The 21,581-nt window shown below is 34.4% G+C and overlaps 1 protein-coding gene and 2 pseudogenes across 1 annotated transcript; 1 reads left to right on the top strand and 2 right to left on the bottom strand.

The window, feature by feature from the left end:
* The first annotated feature begins 4,221 nt into the window (after positions 1–4,221).
* On the top strand, positions 4,222–5,160 carry LOC120613076 (olfactory receptor 5W2-like). Its single transcript, XM_039875709.1, has one exon. It carries the CDS (start codon positions 4,222–4,224, stop codon positions 5,158–5,160), a length of 939 nt encoding a protein of 312 aa, XP_039731643.1.
* Positions 5,161–13,132: 7,972 nt separating this feature from the next.
* On the bottom strand, positions 13,133–14,117 carry LOC120613077 (olfactory receptor 5L1-like; annotated as a pseudogene).
* Positions 14,118–20,205: 6,088 nt separating this feature from the next.
* LOC120613092 (olfactory receptor 5D16-like) lies at positions 20,206–21,141 on the bottom strand (annotated as a pseudogene).
* Between the last annotated feature and the right edge of the window lie 440 nt (positions 21,142–21,581).

Consider the following 21,581-nt stretch of genomic DNA (forward strand, 5'->3'; position numbering starts at 1 on the left):
GCTTCAGGGCCAGGTGACCACTGTTTGGAAGAAGGAGTTTCTGAGTAGACAGTTGTTTACTTAGTATTATGTTCAGGGGCAGCAATAATATCAGGAAAGCCGTGAACATACAAAATTTTTCTCACTCGTTTGTCTCTTATGTCTTAAATTCTACCTGAAGAATTCTTTTTCAACCCATAATTAATGAAAGCCATTCTGTTAAAATGCAAACCCTTGGAAGAAGAATTTAGATTACCTAGTTTTCAGCAATATATTGCTACCCATGCTCCAGTTAGACTGTATGGCTTGAAAGGGATTCCATGTTATAGAACTGAAGTCGGGATCCTGCCTAAGGAAGTGTGGCCTCAGGAAATCGGCATCTCTGGGGACAGGGAGCACCTGAGGGGAAAATTAGTATGGAGAGGAATTAGAAGGTGGCAAGGATGCCTCCTCCTCCTCCGAACATGAACCGGAGAAGCAGAGGAAGGCAGTAGAGGTCTTAGATGCCACGACTATAGCATTTTTTTGAGTTTAATTGGTGGAAAATTACTAACAATTTCTCAGATGATTTGAGATTTGACTTAACAATCTCTCCCACGGGAGTACATTTGGTGTCTTAGTATTGCAATCAACACACTAAACAAGAGCAATACATTATGAAAAGCCATTAAAACTGGTCAGTAAAATCACTTTTCTGTAAATTAAAAATATATTAATTATATTGAATTTTGCCTGAGATGATTCTATGTTTAGCAACTAGAAGACACTTCATAATGTCACATAAGGAAAACAACTAAGCAAAAATAGCAGCAAACCCATATTTCTGTTTACTACAGGTGAGGATTCAGAAGAACTTTTAAACTTCCCGATACACTGTAATGCATAAACTGCTATATGCCTTACACATATCATATTCCTTGTTGGTTACACAAATTTTGTCTTTACAAATCTCTGGCAATTAAATTAACTCAAATAAGACTCAAGATATAGAGCTAGTGCACATGATTATTACACATTTTCTTGGAATTTCAGTCAACATTAAGTATTAAAGAACACAACCAACCTATGTTTGTAATTGTAGTGCAATGATTGATTCACATGATTAAATATTGTTCAATAAATGAGCAATTCAGAGATTATCCCCTAAGCTGCCAGTCTGCATAACAGCAAGGCACACCAATTTTTTCATTTTCCATCTGATTCCTGGTACCGTGCGATGCAGCTTCCCTCTCCATCACTCTTTTCACACCAACATTAATTATATTCAATTACTCAGCTAATATAAACAAAGCATATGCTCTCCCAATGTGGCAACCTTTCCCGTTTGCTGCCTTTGCCCTCGATCAGTGTTAGGATCCTGCCTCGGCTATGAAGCAGGACTTGGGTGCTCTCAGTTCTCTCAGAAATCTAGGGGTCTATGGGTCATTAATTTTGTGAAATTTCAAATGTCACTTTAACATATACACACTTTCACATTCTATGAGACTATTTAAGACCATTATCTTTTGAGACAAATTTGTTTCATTGTACTGTATTCAGGAATGAATTGTGAGCAATTTCTATGAACACAATGAAAATATCTAAGAGACTCTAGGAGTTAAATTATTACCTTTGGTTTTCCAGTTCTGTTTCATGTCATGAGGTTGTTAGAGACAAGTCAGAACATGGGAAATATATGAAATATATCATAATATGTGTAGATAATTAGAGAATTTAAACATCTGACTACTGTAAAAAAAGCCAAAATTGCCTTTCTTTTAGGTCAATTTCTTTGCTCTTAAACACCATTTATATAATGTGTTTTAAAGAAACACATGGACATGATAAACTAAGTATGTGTAATTGTACTAACATTTTTATCATATGAAAATATTTTATACATACCAAATAGCCATTAACAGCAGATAGATTGAATAAATTAGAGTACATCAATAGAAATAAATATTACCTGTATTCATAATACATACACACACATCTAGTATGTTAATTTTGACACCATTTGTGTTTAACAATTAAAAATTCAATGATATAGACAGCAAAATATTTTTATCCATAGACAGTGTGATTTTGATTATTTTTGTTGTTTTTTTTTCAGAAATCTTTATTTTGTGAATATGTTTATTACAATAATGTTTGTGTATGTGAGTCTGTGCAAATATATCAGCCTTAGTGGGTGTGTATTTGTTTTGTAACAGATGGTGTAAGGGTTGGCGAGCTGAAAATAGAAAATACCTATTGATTGGAGTCGTTTTAGTCTTTTAAGTAAATAAAATATTAGACAGTAGAGGGGGCAAGAGAAAAATAATTTTTAAAGGTCTGTATTCCTTTTTAAATTACCTTATATGTATGAAATATCAGATGATGAACCACATTATTATATCTATCATTTATTCCTGAAATTCCAGTGTTCCATACCCAGGGACCAGACACAGGGTGTTTGTATAATGCAGGTCATTCAGGAGACAGTGAAGTGCTGCCCCCTCCTGCAGGTAGAGCTGCCTGCAAAAAAAGGTCAGGAGGCATGCACAGGTACTAATATTTTTTGCTGTTCTAATAATTTCATTTTAGATTGTTTAGTTCTTTTATCCTTTTTCGACTGAAAAAATGTTATAAAACAAGAGGTATGTATAAAATATTATACAAATTTTTAATTACTTTTATCAATCTATTTATCTAGAATACATATATAAATAAATGACAAGAATACAAGAGAAGACAAGCATGGATGGTGAAGGCGGCTAACCATTTTTTGTTCATGTGTTTTTAATCTCTTACTTGTACTTTCATACATTCTTTAAACTCTTTACATTTTTAAGGAAGGTATTTTTTTTAGAAGATGTGTTTCTGAGACTGACATCATAATGAGTTTACGCCAAGGGCTTGGTGACCTGCATATTGATCACTAAATCAATATTCAGATGTTCTTTATCTTTATTTCATCTATCTTTACCTTCAATTTTCTTATATTCTCACAGAATAGAGGAGGTGATGTATGATATTATATACAACGTAATTAGTTTGGGTAAAATAAAACTATGGGACATAATTCAACTGGCCTCTCAAAGACTAATAGTTTTAAAGCTAAGGGAGGCAGAGTTCAGAGTTATTCAAGGGAAATAAAGACTAAAGAAATAAATGAATAAAACAATTATTAAAAATTCTAGGGAATTGGGAGGAAGCACAGTTCAGACAGGAATCACTCTGAGTTTATGGGGCTTAAACATGGGGATTTTCATAATTTGTCTTACACATCTGATTTGTTGGTGAATAGATCATATGGATCCTGGCAGATTAGGATGGAGGGACTCACTCTCTAAACTGTAGTCCCTTTCCTGTCCCTCTGCCACCTCTGCTACTAGTATCCCTGGGCTGATTAGGTCCCAGATGTTATTTAGAATCTCCTCCAAGTAACAGCAGCTGTCAAAGGAAGCGTGGTTGACCCTGGCATATTCTTGACTGCGCGCACTGGCATATCGCTCATGAAGACCCTTGCACCCTATTCTGCAGCAAACATCACCCTCCCTGCTTCGGTGGGTCCAGAATCACAGAATGTCTCCATCCCTTATTTCTTGAGGCTGGATAGGATGAGGGGATAATGGGAAACAGCAATATACATCCATGGTATACATTGGTATACCATGAAGCTATATCAAAGATATATCCATGAAGCTGCCATAGTTTTGCCTGCTCCATAATTTTGAATAATGAGAGAAAACAAGAGAATATATTATCTGAACTTCTCACTTAACTATGCTTCTCTGTTACAGGATATGACAATATTTCTACTAAATTTTAAAAAAACGGGAAGAACTATTTTATCTGAAGACGTTGTTATCTGGAAGAACTAATCATAAGAAGTACTTTCTCAACTCTTGAGGACATCAATGTCTTTATCTATAAGATAAAAGTAGCAAAAATTATCATATTTGGTAATAACGTAATCTAGATATGGAAATAGCATAATTTAATTCCGATGGAAGTGTGTTGTAACTCTATACAATACTATACAATTTTTGGCAGTATTATTATCATTATCATTTTATCAACTTATTGATATATTTGTTAAATTAGATATATTTCCAGGGAAGTCAATTTAAATTTTTTTAAAAGACAGTGTTGTTTATCTCTTTTTCTAATTACTGAGAAAGGGAAAGAACCAGTAGTTTAACTATTAAGAAAGTAAGACGGTGTTAACCCGCCACTTCCGTTTCTTTCACAACCAGGGGCTTCCAGAACTCAGTGATGGCTGTTGAGAACTGCACCGTGTTTACTGACTTCATATTCGTAGGACTCTCTGGCAGACGGGACGTGCAGCTGGGGCTCTTTGTGCTCTTTCTGCTGGTTTATGGCATCACTGTGATTGCCAACATGGGGATGATCCTTCTGATCAGCACAGACCTCAGACTCCACATGCCCATGTACTATTTCCTGAGCAATCTGTCTTTCTGCGATGTCTGCTACTCCTCCACGGTCTCTCCCAAGATGCTAGTCGATTTCTTATCTGAGCAAAAGAGAATTTCATATAATTTCTGTGCAATGCAGATGTATTCTTTTGGTGTCTTTGCAGATGTGGAATGTGTCATGTTGTCTGTCATGGCATATGACCGTTATGTAGCCATTTGCAATCCACTTCTTTATACAATTACCATGTCCAGGAGTGTCTGCACACAGCTGGTGGCCATTGTGTACATCCAAGGTTTGGTAGATTCAGCAATCCAAACCTCTTGCACATTCCGATTGTCATTTTGCAATTCTAATATCATCAATCACTTTTTCTGTGACTTCCCACCCTTACTAGCCCTCTCGTCTTCAGATACATCTGTCAATGAGATAATGATGTTCACTTACAATAGCTGTGTTCTGGGGTTCAGTATTGTCACTGTGCTCCTCTCCTACAGCTACATTATAACTACCATCCTGAGAATGAAATCAGCAGAGGGGAGACACAAGGCCTTCTCTACCTGTGCCTCTCACTTAACCGCTGTGGCTATATTTTATGGGACACTCTTGTTCATGTATTTCCGACCCAGCTCCAGTTACTCCATGGACACGGACAAAATAGCCTCTGTTTTCTACACAGTTGCCATCCCCATGTTAAACCCACTGATTTACAGCTTAAGGAATAAAGATGTGAAGGGTGCCCTGAAAAATTCAATTAGCACTAAATTATGTTCTGGGTGAAACTGTGTTTTTACCCCAAAGTGTGTATTGATAGATTCTGAGAGCTCACATTCAGGTACTTTGACAAAGCTTCTTGTAGCATCCCCATACAAACTTCTGGATATTTCGCCTTTGCGCCTAAACTGAGTGCAAGAAGGAGTAACTATTGGTCTTAGTTTTCTCTCCAAACTAAGCGAAAATAATAATATTTTCTCTCTGCTGATTTGTAGAGAGGATCTTTTTATGCCGACCTTCTCTGTTCATGAGTAAGGCCCAGTGAGATATCAAAGAAATAGCAACCACGACCTCCCTGGCGCCCACCCCTTATCAATTCAAAGTTCCCTCTTTAAGGTTCCTTTAAATATGTATACATATAATGAGGTTAATAAACTTGCTCGGAGTGTTAGTGGGTTAAATTAGGTTATTTGTCTCCTTTCTGTGTACCAATATCACCCTACTTAGAAGCATGTAAGCAATAAATCAATAAATAGAAATATATTGAAAATCTCCTGCCCTAACTCAAAGTTTCATGAAGGCACATTCCTTTTCTGTCTTGTTCACTATCCTTTCTGCTTTGCTATTTACAATTGCCTAGCTCCAGGGTGCCATTTAAAACTATATTTAATAAATTAATGAATGTAACCTGAAATATGATAAGAAAAGGTATTATCTTTTTAACTTTCTTCTAGAATGTTTATCTTAGATGATATATCTATCTGTACTTCTTGCCATTTGGCTTTGGCTGTGATAAAATTAAGGGAAAATAATCATTTGATCTGAAAATCTTCTTAGATCCAATATTCACTAACATGATGGCCCATTTATATCAGCAGTCGACCCAAGATAAAAAGTTCTAGATTTGTACTGCACCTCACAGTGCACATTAGTCTGTGGATTTCCTTTCTGGTCTTCACTCTGGAGAACAAATATAGTGCTCTAGACAATTGTAAAGAAACTGCATAAATGGAATTTTGGGATACAGAATCTGGAACATTTGCAAAGGCCAATGGAATAGAGGACTTCATTTCACTTCGTGTAATCATAGCATTCTACTAGTTAAAAGTTAAATGAATTTAAAGCTGAAATATCGAACTAATATAGTTTAAGTTAGAAGGAAGATTTATTACCTTAATAATGTTTTCAATAGAAAAAAAAAAAAGACCAAATAGTATTTACATTAGTATTACATTTGTAATGTTCTATATTGGCTCTCCAGGTATCTGTGAAATAAATGCACTGTATCGTAAACAAAATTTTAATAGTAGCCATTGCTCTATAGATGGATACTAGATAAACCTATAACTTATTCCAAAAACCAAATGAAGTGCATATGTTGTTGGCACTCTAATCAATTAAGAATTTATCCACTTATGAAGAGCATAACACAATTTCAGGTTCACTAGAGCATTCATTTTATTTTAGGTTGTTGTCAAGGAAAGAGCACAGAGGAACTCTTCTAGGTTCAAGAGGACAGAGTGATGGGTTATACAAGGTTTTTTTTTTAAATCCTCTTTCCTAACTTTATAGATTCCTGTTGTGCATAAAATGAACTCTTGTGTACTTCAAAACATCCTAAGAATCAAACAACACATTAAAAATGTAATTTTCAGCAGGTTCCTAGTATTGTATTACTATTTGAAGAGAGTTTTAAACAAATAAAAATATTTCATTATCTCTTAAACATTTTCTAAAGACTTTGATTTAATTGATTTCATATCTGATTAGGATACCAGGATTTTTTATATCTTCATTTTAAGAAAATGATCATGATGAAAAAGGTTTAAGATAAAAGATGGACTTTGAAGTGACTCTGACCTGAGTTCCCATCTGTATATATCTTTTACTTGTCAGTTCTGTAACCTTAGCCAATTAACTCCCTATCAGGGACTAAACTCCTAGTGCTGACAGAAAAAAACTGGTATTGCTCATGGCATCATGCTTTATTCTGTGGTTGAGGCCTCATTACTCACAGATTTGGGCAACATCATATTAAACTGACTTTTCCAATCAAGAAATGCAAATGGGGGCTGGTTGTGATTAACAATATCATCCCAAGGTTCCCCATCAGGGTAACAGAGTAGATGGAAAAAAATACAGCAAAAAGAACACTCTGGAGTTCTGGATGGTCGCTAAATCCCAAGAGAAAGAATTCGTTTTTCACAGTGCTGTTCTCCAACACCATTCTCTGAAGTACTCCTGGACTTCTGCAATTGTGACAGAGTAATAATGGCAATATTAATGATAACTTCAACATAAACCAAAAAAAAAAAGAAAATGAACAAAAGAAATAGAAAAGTAATTCTAAATCTACTTGAGCATCTTAACTCTTAGGCATGTCTGCAGTTAATGTAGGAAGTATATAGATTTTTAATTTTTAGCTAAATTGATAAATTATCACCTATTTCTTAAAGCTGTTGTAGTCCACATTAAACAATTACACCATCAAATCAGTAGTTGGACCCTAAATGTGGGCTTCAGCCTTTCTTCAATTCTTTCATCATTCACCAATATCAAGTAATAGTTAACCAAAGTGTCATATAGCAAACTCTGAATAAATAGCCTCTCTTCCCATTTGTGTTGTTTATATTTCTACAACAGATAAAGCACTGCTGTTCCAAGTGAAGCCTTGTATGGGCAGAGGAACAGAAGTTCTATATTTCTCACCTTGAGATGTGCCTTCGCCTCTGAGGAACAAAAGAACTCCTTAGAATTCTTTGATATCCACTGAAAAATAGAAAGAAGATTCAGAAGTAGTTATAAAAGTGACCGAGTCCTAGCTTTGTCACACAGCAGTTGTGAAACCTTGCCAGGCCAATTAATCACTGAGTTTCAGTTTTATCATTTATTACACAAGAACAATAGTTCCTTTCTTATCACATTATGTGTTAAATGAATTTCCTTCTCCACCCTCCATATCCTCACCATCTTGTGACTTTTATGTTCACAAGCTGGAAAGGTGGCAATTCTGAGTCAATCCAGACAACTATGTTATTTTATCTGGAATCCAAGCTATAGAATACAATTAGAGAAATCCTTAAGCTTACAAATGTATTCAATTCAACCCAGGCAATATGATAATGATAACCAGGAACGTTTCCATGTCCTAGTAGTGAAAAATAGTAAAGAATGTAGACTAAGGCTCATCTATCCACGTCTCTGATTTACCTCTGCCTTTTCTTGTCTTTGCCCTAACAAATCCGTAAAAGTGTAGATAACTGATAGCAATTTAAGTGACATGTGTCTATAGCCGTTCACATTTTTTCCCATATAGAGACAATCGCTTTTCCTCCACATCATGACAAAGCCAGTTTTGTATCTATTTCTCTATTTATTTGTGAATTGCCTATTTAGACTTTGAATTATTTTGTGCCAATGAAAACTACTTAATTAATTAATGAATTAAGTAAAATCATTGGCACATGTTTATTTTACATTTATATTAATGTCACTATATTGTTATATATATGCATGTCTACCTGATATATATATATATTTATATATATATATATATAATTGTTCTTTAACATTTCATGTTATACACAGCTATTTCCATCATTTAATAGCTATTGCAAACCTTCATAATTCTTTTTAGGTCTCATTCCACAGCCTTCGTCTCACTAACAGAAAATGATTTCTATTTTGTGGAGGAAAATGTAAAATAGCAAATAAGTATACCCTCAACTTTCTCACTGAGTCATTGTATACTCATTTGAATTCATTGACGATTCCCTCTCTCCTTTTTTTCCTTTTCCAAGAAAAACATGCTTCTCCTATGAAGCTAATCCTGTCCACGGTACACCCAACTCTAACTATTTACATCAATTAAGATACGTATTAATTATTACTATTAATCTTTACTATTACTGTTATTATTAATAATCTTTACCTCAGAAACTGTCAGCACATAGCAATGTTTAAGTCAATTTCATCTTGATGAATATAGCCCTGTATCTACCTCCGTTTATTGCCCTTCGTTTCAGTGCAATGTTTTCTTACAGGCATCTACACAGGTTTCTACTTTCTCACTTCAGCTTACTTAACTAACAATTTTGTTCCAACAACCTAAAACCCTTTTACTCCACATCCCAAACTAAATCCTAGTTGTCAAATCAAAGATTTTTCAATGTGTAATAAATCTTATTTCTCCCATTTCGTGTGATAGCTTTGACATCTCCTTTCTTCTTAAAATCCCCTCCGGTAATGCTGAGGGTTATTTTAAGAATATTGTGTGTGAAATGAACATTTTTTGTTATTGCTGTTGTTTTGGTGGAGATAACTTGAGGATTTAAAACCTGTGTTTTTCTAAGTATATTTTCCCCCAAACATCAGTTTCTGATGTTTAAAATAAATCAGTTTAAGAAGATAAACTTTTAAAATTGAGCTTTAATATGGTAAAATTAAGCTAATACTTACCAGATCACTCTTTTCATTCACCTTACTACACCGTTGTCAGCATTAGTTCATTTTTCAGTAGAAAAATTAATTTTGAGACTTAAAAACTTTTTAATTGACCCATTGCAACATTTTTCATAATCCATTTGCGTACCCCTCTTAAGCCTATAGAAAAAGTTGTGCCTCCTGTAGGAAAGCTATGGTGCCCTAAGGTAATGCAAGGCCTTTTATATTTTGCTTTGAGGCTTTGAGATTAGCTTCTTGATCTCACATCAAATCCCAGGAACACACACACTTATATGCAAATCCCAGTGGGAAAATTTAAATGGGCAATTAAACAGTTCTACTGAGAAGTTGATTACGCACAAAATGAAATGACATAATGTGTGTTTCTACATCTTGAGAATGTCTCAAGAAAAATACATATTTGGCTCTCAAAAGAGTCTATTATTGTATAGAACATTAGATTATGAAATTTACTATCTAATTTGACTTCATCTGCTCAAAAGCAACTTATGAAACAACTAATAGAGTATTGTATGTGGTAAAATGATGGAATAAACTGGAAAGAAACAAAACTGCGTCTATCTAACTGTTGAGAATTAGAGATCTTGGAGTCAACATGGCGATGGAAAACCAATTACAAATAAAGTTAATGACTCTGAGATGTGATATATGTGCATCATGTTGAAGTGAAGTTCTGGTCATCCAAGGCCAGAATAGATCAGAGTCATAATTCAATACATACTTTTACTCCATAAATAGCTTGTGCCAAGCAGTATTTTAGGTACAAAACAGAAAATGAGGATAATTTCAACTGAACATAAAGAATTTTGGCAAATGCCAAAGAGTGAATGAGAGACAGTAGAAGAAATAACACAAGCAATGTAGATTGGAAAGCGTATCTCATGACTGGAAACGTGACAATAAGATTTAGAGAGAGTTTGTTACCTAGTGAATATAAAATTGCGGTGGGGATGGATTCAATATGTCTTGGCAAAGAGGAATATCAGCATTTTTGAGCTTCTATCTACCCAGAGGATTAATCTCAGCAGAAAGAAATCCTTCTTTCCTAATAATCCCAGCAAAATCCCATCATTAATTCACTAGTTCACGCGCATCCACTCAGAATCCAATCATTGGTTTTCTGGTGACTGGCCATGAACACTTCACCAAATCCCATTTGTACAAAAGTAGAGACCCACTAAAAATAGGAGAAACTGGGTACCCACCAAGTAATTGAAAAGCAATAAGTAAAGGAAGGAGAAATACATATCAACCCCTACAGTTTGCAAGTAAGAGAGTAACCAAGTTATATATGTAAATAAAACCACTTAAAGAAATACAAAAGAAACTTGTATTTCTTTTCAGACCTGTCTGAGGAGCACTCAGTGTCCCTTGATTATTCTCAGCCAACCGGGTTTGTTACTTACAAAGTAACATTGGAAAGAAAATAGAAATCTGACATTCCATGTTTTTGTGAAGCTGAGTATAATGCAGACTTCCTTTGTGCTAATAAAACAATCAGCCTTTAGATATAAAAAGTATACCTGTATCTTAGTAGGATATGAGACCAATAGTTATCCATGCTAAAGTAAGAGTAACTCGGTGTCTCTGAAACCCTAAAATCAAAGATCTCTGGAACATTATAGATTCTGGAGAGAGATAAATTAGTAACTGGATAAAATGTGAGTGCCTGGGTAGTTATAAAGGCTTCTTAAACACAGGGAAGTTCAATATTGAAGGTTTCTCTGAGTAGACTAGAGCTCTAGTACATTGAAATACTCTAGTTTAGCGACTCCCAGCTCAAGATTTTGCTCTCTAGGGGAGATTTGACAATACCTGAGACATTTTTCTTGTCACAAATGTGGGGAAGGGTGGTTCTAGCATGTAATGGGTAGAGGCCAGGGAGGCTGTTAAACACCCTGTAATGCACAGGACAGACACCCAGAGCACAGAATGATCTGTCCCAATATGTCACATGTACTGAGGCTGAGAAACATTGTCCTAATTAGAGGATGAAGGGTAAAAAACTTTCTCTATTTCATTTGGAATATTTCTAACAGATCTTTGGACTCAAAGGTTTTCTTTTTATGAAACATTAATAAGAGTGAATTTTATGGGCCAGGTCCTTGCAGTTTTGTTACATTGAAGTCAAACAAAGTATTAACATTGTAGGAAGATAGGAAAAGTCAATTATGATTTATCCTCTATCAGATGGGTGTGTGAGGTTTGAAAAAGGACCTTCACACATATCAGGTTCTAATTCCCGGAAACTGTAAGTGCCACCTTATTTGGGAAAGGGTCATTTGGAGATGCAATAAGGTTGAGGATAGAGAGATGAGATTATCTAGGACTATCTATCTGGGTGTACTCTAAATGGTATCACAGGCATTTAGAACAGAGAGGCAAAGAGTTATTTCATATACACACACACGCATATACACATACACATGTATGCATGAGAAAATGTAATAAAAATTGAGCAGAGAAAATTTTGAAGATGCTAGGCTTGAAGAGTGAAGTAATATGACCATCAGTCCAGGAATGTCTGCAGCAAACAGAAGCTGAAAGAGATAAAGAAAGAATTGTCCCTTAGACAACCCTGAAAGATTGTGATCTTCGTGACACCTTGATTTTGGCCCAACGATATTGATTTTAAATTTATGATGCCAGAACTGTAAGAGAATATAGGTCTAGTGTTTTAAGCCACCACATTTGCAGTAATTTTTTAGTAAGCCATAGAAAACTAATACATTAAGTTTAGAATATAATACATTTAGAAATTATACTGAATGCTTAAAATAATTTTAGGTAGAGAAAATAAAAAATTAACAAGAACACAACAATTTTAAAAGGTATGCTATCAAATACATGATCATCGTGTTAATCGAGAATTAAGGTAGAATAACAAATAAAAGGGAAAAGTAAAAATAGCAATAACATCAGATAACTTGTTAATCAGTTATACCACATATTGTGCTAAGAACTTAGTTACATCATGTATTTTTTATGAAAATTTTATTATGAAATTGGATGATATCTCAGTTTTGCAGAAGAGTAGGTTTTAAAAGTTCTAAAATTATAATCTTGCAATAGAAAAGGTAATGCAAAAGACAAGAATCATAACCAACTAAAAAGTAAACCCCCAAATATACATAAACATGTAGGAAATTACTCCAAATTTTCATGAGAAAACACAGACTATGAGATGAATGTATCTTCACCCCATGTAAATAAAAATGAAATCAGTTTAATAAGAATGTATTTTTTCATTAACAATGATGGAAAAGACATGTATTTCTATGTGCACTTTGTTGGAAATATGTTGATGTTATCTCAAACCAGGAAATTGAATCTAACAACACCACTCTCAAAATTTATTCCAAGCAATTAGAGACTGGAGAACAGCAGCATGGTGGCATAAATGTCTGAAACAGCCAATAAAAAGAATAAGATATGACTTAAGACAGAAATATGAAAACCAAAAAAGCATGTATCATTCTCTAATATGTAAAATTCTTCTCTATTTTTCAGTTTTCTTTCATATCCACCCCCCCAAACTCCTCTTTAAGGCTCTCCGATGAAATCCTGATTCTAGCTAAGAAAGGACCTTCTCAAAATGTAATTTGGCTCCTAAGACTTTTTTGAGAGCTTCTTTCATATCCTTGTTCTTCAAGCTGTAGATCAGGGGGTTCAGTATGAGGATCACCACAGTGTAAAACACTGAAACCACCTTGTCTGTATCCAAGCTGTTGCCTGAACTGGGGTGACAATAAGTGGAAAGGACTGTTCCTTGTAAGATGATGATGACTGTGAGGTGGGAGGCACAGGTGGAGAAGGCTTTGCGCCTCCCCTCTGCAGAGCGCATCCTCAGGATGGTGATGAGAATAAACAAGTAGGAGGTGAGACTCATCACTATGGTGATGATCTCATTGAAACTAGCCACAATGAACACCATGCGTTCATTTAGAGTGACATCAGAGCAGGCAAGATTAAAGACCGGAGGCGGATCACAAAAGAAGTGGTTTATCACATTTGACTTATAGGATGTGATCTCAAGCGCTAAGCAAAAGTGAGTAAGAGAACACACAATTCCACAGAGGTAGCAGCTCGACACCAACACCACCCGCAGTTTCTGGACCTGGTGACCAAGTACAGCAGTGGGCTACTGATGGCCAAGAAGCGATCGTAAGCCATCACGGCCAGCAGGAAGACATCAGTGATGGCACATGTCCAAAACAAGTAGAAGTGCAGCATGCATGCAAGGAAGGAGATGGTTTTATCCTTGTTGAAGATATTGAACAGCATCTTTGGCACAATGGTCGTGGAATAGCAAAAATCCACAAAGGACAGGTGGCTGAGGAAAAAGTACATGGGAGTGTGGAGACAAGAGCTGACCTGAATCAGTGCAACCATGCCTAGATTGGCTAAAACTGTGACTCTGTAGATCAGAAGAAACAGCAGGGAGAGAAAGACTCTCAGCTCAGGGACATCTGATAATCCAACAAGAATAAACTCCATCACAATGGTACAATTCTCCTCCCCCATTTCCACCAAGTGTCGGGTTGCAAACCAAATGATAAGTTCCGTGTTTCTTCTGAAATGAGAATAAGAAAGAAAACACACCTTTACATAAACTTAAGAAAAATATAACATTGATATCAAACGGTGTATGTAATTTAAATATAATTGTCAAATGATTCAAGATGTTCAATGTCTCAGCAGATTCCACCGATCAAAGTTAATCTAAGTCAAAGGAAATCTGTGATTCCCAACTGTTATCTACCACAATAAATTGATGAATCGAATGAGGTGTTTTGATGGACTTTGGAATAGATTCAACTGTATAATGTAAAACAATATGAGATCATCTCCTGTTCCCTGAAAAGTGTAATAAGTTCCGTCCAAATAGAATAACAACGATTGTGATACTATACCAAATACACTAATTTATTTTTAGTTCCATTGATAGCATAAATGTGCAACATGTGAAGTCATGTACAAATTCCCTTGTTAGGGAGTGTGAGAAATTTCTTTGAAATTGATGGCTCATAAGGACTCCTTCAATTTGGAATTAGGTAGAATAAAAAAAAAAGATATTTAAAATATATTCTCAAGTTTATCATACTTTCACTCATCAAATTAACAAAGTGACTTAATTAGTTATAATGATAGTGACCAATATCAATAATGACTCAGAAAGATATAAATCTTGTATAAACCTTTTTGGAGAGCAATTAGGCAACATATAGCCAAAGTCTTAACGCTGATAACAATAAAAGCTATCTGATACTTTTCATGAGAGATTTTATTCTTAGGAAGCTGTTATAAGAAATGTTGAATTACATTTACAAATTGTGAAAACTATATCTAAAGCTACATTGTTTACCATATTTACAATTGGAAAAATTAAATGTCAAAAATAGAACAATCGTTAACTATATATCGTATCTATAGTAGAAAGTTATCACGTTATTTAAATGACGTTTCGAAGAAGGTTACTTTTTAAAAAAATACCTAGTACCCCTGGTGTGTATATGTATGTTTAAGTAAAATGTAGAGGGTAAATACAGATGACAGAAATGTCATTTTATCACTTTGTTTGGCTACAACTCTAGAAAGATAAATCCTTTATCCATATTGAAAATGAGGTAAGTGAAAACTTTCTCAGGTTTTCTCAGATAGTTGTTTGGGGGCGGTGGTTACATTGCATGTTGTATACAAGTGAGATTTGCCATTCAGGCCTGTTCCTAAAGAAAAAGCATATGGAGGTTGAGAAATTTTATTCCCTGTCCAGTCTCCTAGAGAGGAGAAGTATACGCATGACGTTACACAATATATATAGCAATGAGATTTTAGACTGGAAATGTAAGCTGGTATTTTCTCCATGTATTGAGCCAATTTTAAAGAAGTGGAAAAAAAATCACCTTCCTGAGGTCATAGTTTACTCATTACTTGACTCGAAAAAACAAAAAAACAAAACCCTGAATTATTTGTCCACTTCGAAGTTAAAACAGGAAAATCAACTTGGAAAATTATCTTTCTAAAGTTCTAGGCTAATAACAAGAAATCAATTTATGATGAAACCAAAACAAATCTTAAAAAAAATTCACGTCCTCTACTGAGCAGAAAGAATTCTCATGTCCTGACTCTCCATTCTCTCTGTCACCATATCTCAGGCATATAAATCCAACCCTCAGAATTAGGGTGATAATTAAGGAGCACTTTCATGGTCATAATTTCCAGATCCCACGACAAAATTATTATGGAGAAAGATAGAGAGAGTGGTAGAGAGAGAAAGACAGAGAGACAGAGACAGAGACAGAAACAGAGAAAGAGACAGAGACAGAGACAGAGGATTGGGCTGTCATTTGTTTATATTCTTTCATATATATCATAGTTTGATGTTGCAGAGGAAATTGTTTTGATTTTATCAAAACTGTCTCTCAATATTAAAGACAATGAATTTAAAACAGTAAGTACACGGAAATATGGTTTTGGTTAAAATGTTCTCTAATAAAAGAGAGATGAATTAGCTATATCTTTTCAATTATTGTTTGCTGGGCAAAGATATCCATTTCCTTTTCAAGAACGAGAGCCTGATTCTAGCTAACGAACCTAAAGAACAGACGTTTCCTCCCATGTGCTGAAGACATTGGGACCAGTACCATTAGAAACTTATACTGTAACTTAAGCCCCAGGGAAATGGGTCTCTCAAGTTCCAAATCAATCATTAAACCCTAATAATTAAAAACAAGTTAAAATAAACTAATACTACAAAGGAAGAAAACACAGATAATAATAACTGTCTGTGGAATATCATCAGGAACATTTTTTAAATACCCCAATTTGTGAAAGAGTTGTTTAAAATCAAGCATGCTTCCTTCCTGATTCTGTGACGCCATATAACATTTCATCCTAGTGTCACATATGTGGGTCACAGCTCATATCATTGTAATGAAATAACACAAATATGCCTTAAATTCTAGATCAAATTATGTCTTTTATGGATCTTTCCAAAATTCAAATGCATTAATTTGCTGTATTGTTTTTCATTGCTGTATTATTAAGTTATACTCTAGTCTTTATTTTAGACTTACTTTTTATTGTTTTTTATTTTTTTGTTTGCTTTGAGTTCATCATTTATTTAGTAGTTTCTAAATGTGGAAGTTAAGGTTCCAGCTTTGAGCTTTTTCTTTTTTTTTCCTATTCTTTTAAATCTCTAAATTTCCCTCTGAGCACCTTAGAAGAATCTTTTAAACTGTTTTTGATTGTGTTTTTCTTTTTATTCAGTTCAAAATATTTTATAATTTCTCTTGTGCTTTCTTCCTTGATCTTCGGCTTCTTTAAAAGTGTATTGTTTAATTTTGAGAGTTCTGTCTGTATTTATTCTGGGTACAAATCCTTTATCAGACTTGTGCTTACCTTTTTTTTTTTTACATTAGTTGTTCTAATGTAGAGTTGGTTTCATACCTAAATTCACACACCACCCTCCCCTCAAACAAACACATAGGGGACATTTAAAAAGGCACAATGCATGGAATATTTTTGATTATCACAACTACAGGTAATACTCCTGGCATCTAGTGTGTAGAGACCATGGATATTGCTAAACAGCATGTAATGCACAGGCTAGTGGCCCACGACAAAAATTACTCAATACAGAATGTTAATAGTGTTGAAGATGGAAGGGCCTGCTCAATATTCAGTTGACCTTTGAAGATGCGTTTGAACTGCACAGGTAAACTTATAAATAGATTTTTTTTTTTCAATGAATACCTGTACTGTTTTTAAACCTCAGTTGGAAGTAGATGTGGAGGGCTGACTCTCTGCATTGATCTATGCCATGTTATATAGGGGACTTGATCATCTGCGGATTTTGGTACCCATGGGGGACCTGAAATTAGCAGTTATCAATTGTAGTTAAGTTTTGGGTAGTCAAAAGTTATATGCAATTTTTGACTGAATGGGTTTCAGGCCCCTAACCTCTATGCTGTTCAAGGTCAACCGTATAATGGTTCTTAAATAGTCAATATTTTCTCTTTTACTTTCCTTCTGGGCATGTGCGTGTGTGTGATTTCATTCTACTATGTGTTCTCTAAGCTTCTTGGATCTGCATTTTGTGTCTTTCATTAATTTCGGAATATTTATAGTCAATACATTTACATGTATTTCCTCCACCCTGAGCTAATTCTCTTTTATTTGTGAGTTTCAAATGACAGCTACTTTTACTATTTGATATTTTTATCCAGCTCTTAGGTATATTCTTTGGTTTTATTTACTGTCTTTTTTTTTATCTTTCTATAATTTTGGTATTTTCTTTGGGCCTATATTTAATTTTACTATTTTTTTATTCTTGCTAATTCTCATCTATGTTGAACCTACCATTTGCCTCCTAAAACATTCTTTTCTCTATTGTTTTTCCAGCACTTTTATTTCATTCGGGTTCCGTGAGTTTGCTGAAATCCCTCACGCTGTCTACCTTGATCCCTATAACCCGTAGGAATCATATAAATTTTAGGTTTCCTGTCTGCTATTTCTATGTCTATTTCATATTTGGGTCTAGTTCTGTTTATATCATTATCTTTTTATAGTGGATTTTTCTTCTGTTTCTTTGTATGCCATATAATTTTTTTTCCTTTTTTTTATTTTGCTTAGACATTTATGTAATTTATTAAGTGATCCTCACGATTATTCTTCTTCTACACACAACCATTACAATAATATTGACTATATACTGTGTGCTATTCTCTAAATCTCCATGGATGTTTTGTAACTACTAATTTGTACTTCTTCTTCTCTTGACCTTTTTAACCCATATAATTTTTGCTTAAGAATGGATATCATTCGTTGAACAGTAGAGACTGAAGGAAATGGTATCTTGCCTGGAAATTAATCCACTCCTTTTGCTTGATATTAAATATGGAACTTGAACTGAGCTTTGTTGCTACTATGGCTTCTTTAGTGCACTGCAGAATTCACGTTTCTCTAGCATTACCTTATATTAAGGATGGTGGTTGACTTGCCAGATATTTTCAATGTCTAATCCACCTTAAGCTTTGAATCTGCCCTTTCTACATGTAACCTAGAAAGAGGACCTCTCACTTGATTCTCCCGCTGCACTAGCACTGGAATGCTATTACTGGTAACACCATGCCTGTTTCTGTCGATTGCCCAGTGATGTCAGCTACCCGTAGATTCCACAAATGTTTTAATTTGCAGAATATCTAGCCTTTTGTGCTGTAATATTAGGAGCCAATCTCATTCTAGTTTGCTACCTCCTTAGGCCAGAGGAGTGAAAATATTGATTTAACGAACATTCAACTAAGTGAAATCATAATATGTATTATAACGCATTATGAAATTGTCACTTAAAAATTCATACCTAAACTTTTTTTATAAACTTATCGGAAACTAAGAAAGTGAATTTCTCCAATGACTGCACAACAAATCTATTTCAAAACAAGATTGCCAAATACATCTAAATCAACAAATAAAATAGATATAAAGATATTTAGGAAATTATCAAAATAATCATTAATGAAAATGGCTCTTAAGGTTTTTGAATTAAATGTGTGTCATGCTAAAAAAATATCACATTGTGTCTCATTCTTCTTTTCGTTATATGACCAAATATGTGTGCTGAAATCTGTATCATTCTAGCAATAAAAACATTTATCCATAGATAGTTTTATTATTTGAAATTAAAGTATATAAAATTCATCCCTATCAACATCATTAAGACATGCATTTTGAAAGATATTGCAGTTTCTCTTTGAAAATTTTTCAATTTGTGTACTATATTTAATTATTGCATAGGAGTAAAGTAATGATGATTACAATGATAATTCAATGTAGACAAAGGTTACATAGAACTTTATTAACATAGGAAATAAAATTTATATATATTTTTGTTGCAAAGCAATATGCTAGTGTACAATTCAGGAAAGTAATTGAATTTCAATAGAAATTAAAGAACAAAACAAATGATACAAAATCTGGAGTTTTACATATTTCAAATTGATTATTGGGGACATAAAATAAGAATGACATGAACTAAATTGCAGGTTTCTTTATCTCCATTATGTTGATGATGTATTGTTTTTGAAGTTAATAATAAATTGCATAGATGTATAGATTTTTAGTGAATTGAGAGACATGTGAGTTTTAAAATATTGAATAACACTAATATCAACCATTCTCTATAGGAGCAAGAAGAGTTACCAAAGATAAGAGTAAGATTATATATTTTGCTATCATCTATTTCTCTAAATTTAAACAAAAATGTTTACTTATTTAGCACCTACAACCTATCAACTACCAGGGAAGAAAAGATAACAGAACTAGAATTTACTAAATATATGCACTATGTCAGATATATTTTCTTTGGTTTCACACATTATTTATGAATTAAATCTAAATATAATATTTTTTTTGTAGATAAAGACTGAGTGAGGACAATCGATCTTCTCTAGTTTATACTAGAGAAGTAGTCAGAGGTAGATATATTCTGGCTGACCTAAAATTCATATTTTTCCATTCTAAATATGTGTGGTTTTTTTTGGAAAAATCTAAAGTGATTTTTTAAATGACTCTTGATACATAGTGCATTAAAAAATCAGAAAGGTGTTCCGTAAAAACAGAAGTAACTATTTATCAGTAGATGAATCACTATGAAAAAAATTGGGTTTTCAATACTTTGTTGACTGTATCCTTGACATCTTGATTTCTTAGACTGTAGATCAGAGGATTCAACATGGGAATCACCTCTGTGTAAAACATAGATGCCTCTTTGTGTGCCTGGAATTTTTAAAGTTGGGCACAAAATAGAGGAAGAGGATGTGCCGTGGAAGATGGTGATGGCCGTTAGGTGTGAGGCACAGGTGGAAAAGACTTTGCGGTGCCCACCGGCTGAATGCATCTTAAGGGTGCTCACAAAAATGAACAAATAAGATGTGAGAATGAAGAGCAGTGTACTTACCTCATTAAAGGTGGCGACAGTGAAAAGAAGCAACCGGCAAACATAAGAATCAGAGCAGGAGAGGCAAATCAGGGAGGACAACTCACAACAGAAATGATTGATTGTATTGAAACCCCAAAAAGATAGTTTGATAGCAGAACATGTAGGTACTAAGGAACATGGTACTCCCCACGGATAGGATACAACCACCGGCAGAGCACAGAGTCTTTGGGATATGGCAATTGTGTAGGGCAGAGGGTTGCAAATGGCCAAAAAGCAGTCATAGGCCATCACAGCAAATAGAATTAATTCAGTCATCACAAAGGTACAAAAGAAAAAGAATTGCACCATACAACCTAAAATGAAATAGTTCTGTCTTCTACGAGTACGTTCACCAGCATCTTGGGAGCAATGATGGAGGAATAGCAGAAATCCACAAATGAGAGATGGCTTTGAACGAAGTCCATGGGAGTGTGTAGTTTGGGGTTAATTTTGATGATCACAATCATTCCAAGATTTCCTACCACACTGAAGCTGTAGATGGCTAGATACACCAGGAAGAGGGGAACCTGTGGTTCCAGGTAATCTGAGAAGCCCAACAGGGTGAATATGGCTCCAGAAGTTGCATTTGTCCCTTCCAGAACCATATTTCTTCATGGTGGGATCTGAAAATCAGACCTGCAAATTATATATTATGGAGAATGATTGATGCATGAAGCATGCCTAATTCTCTCCTGTGTAGAGTGAGAGGTAAAACAAAATAATCTAGGTTAAATCTCGATAGGTGTTAAGGATCCAGGAATATCTAAAGTTGCATACAATGTTTAATGGTTAATGTTACTTTCTCAAAAATTTAGAAATTCTGTTCTTGTTCTTAAATATCATTTTAAAACCTACAAATGTACTAGTTATGAACTTGAGTGATTTAGATGGTAGTATGCAACCAAATCCTCATGTAAGATATTCTACTCTCATTGAATTCTTAAATTCTGCAAGGAAACATTTAGAAAAATGAAATAATATGTTATTGGTCCTATAATTACTCATGAAAAGTGGAAGCATGTGAAATAACTTCTATAATTAGAGT

Source organism: Pteropus medius, unplaced genomic scaffold (genome assembly GCF_902729225.1).
Source record: "Pteropus medius unplaced genomic scaffold, Ma_sr-lr_union100, whole genome shotgun sequence".
Lineage (NCBI taxonomy): Eukaryota > Metazoa > Chordata > Mammalia > Chiroptera > Pteropodidae > Pteropus > Pteropus medius.

Excerpts from the sequence above, each read along its gene's own strand:
- LOC120613076 (XM_039875709.1), top strand. The coding sequence starts at position 4,222 with ATGGCTGTTGAGAACTGCACCGTGTTTACTGACTTCATATTCGTAGGA.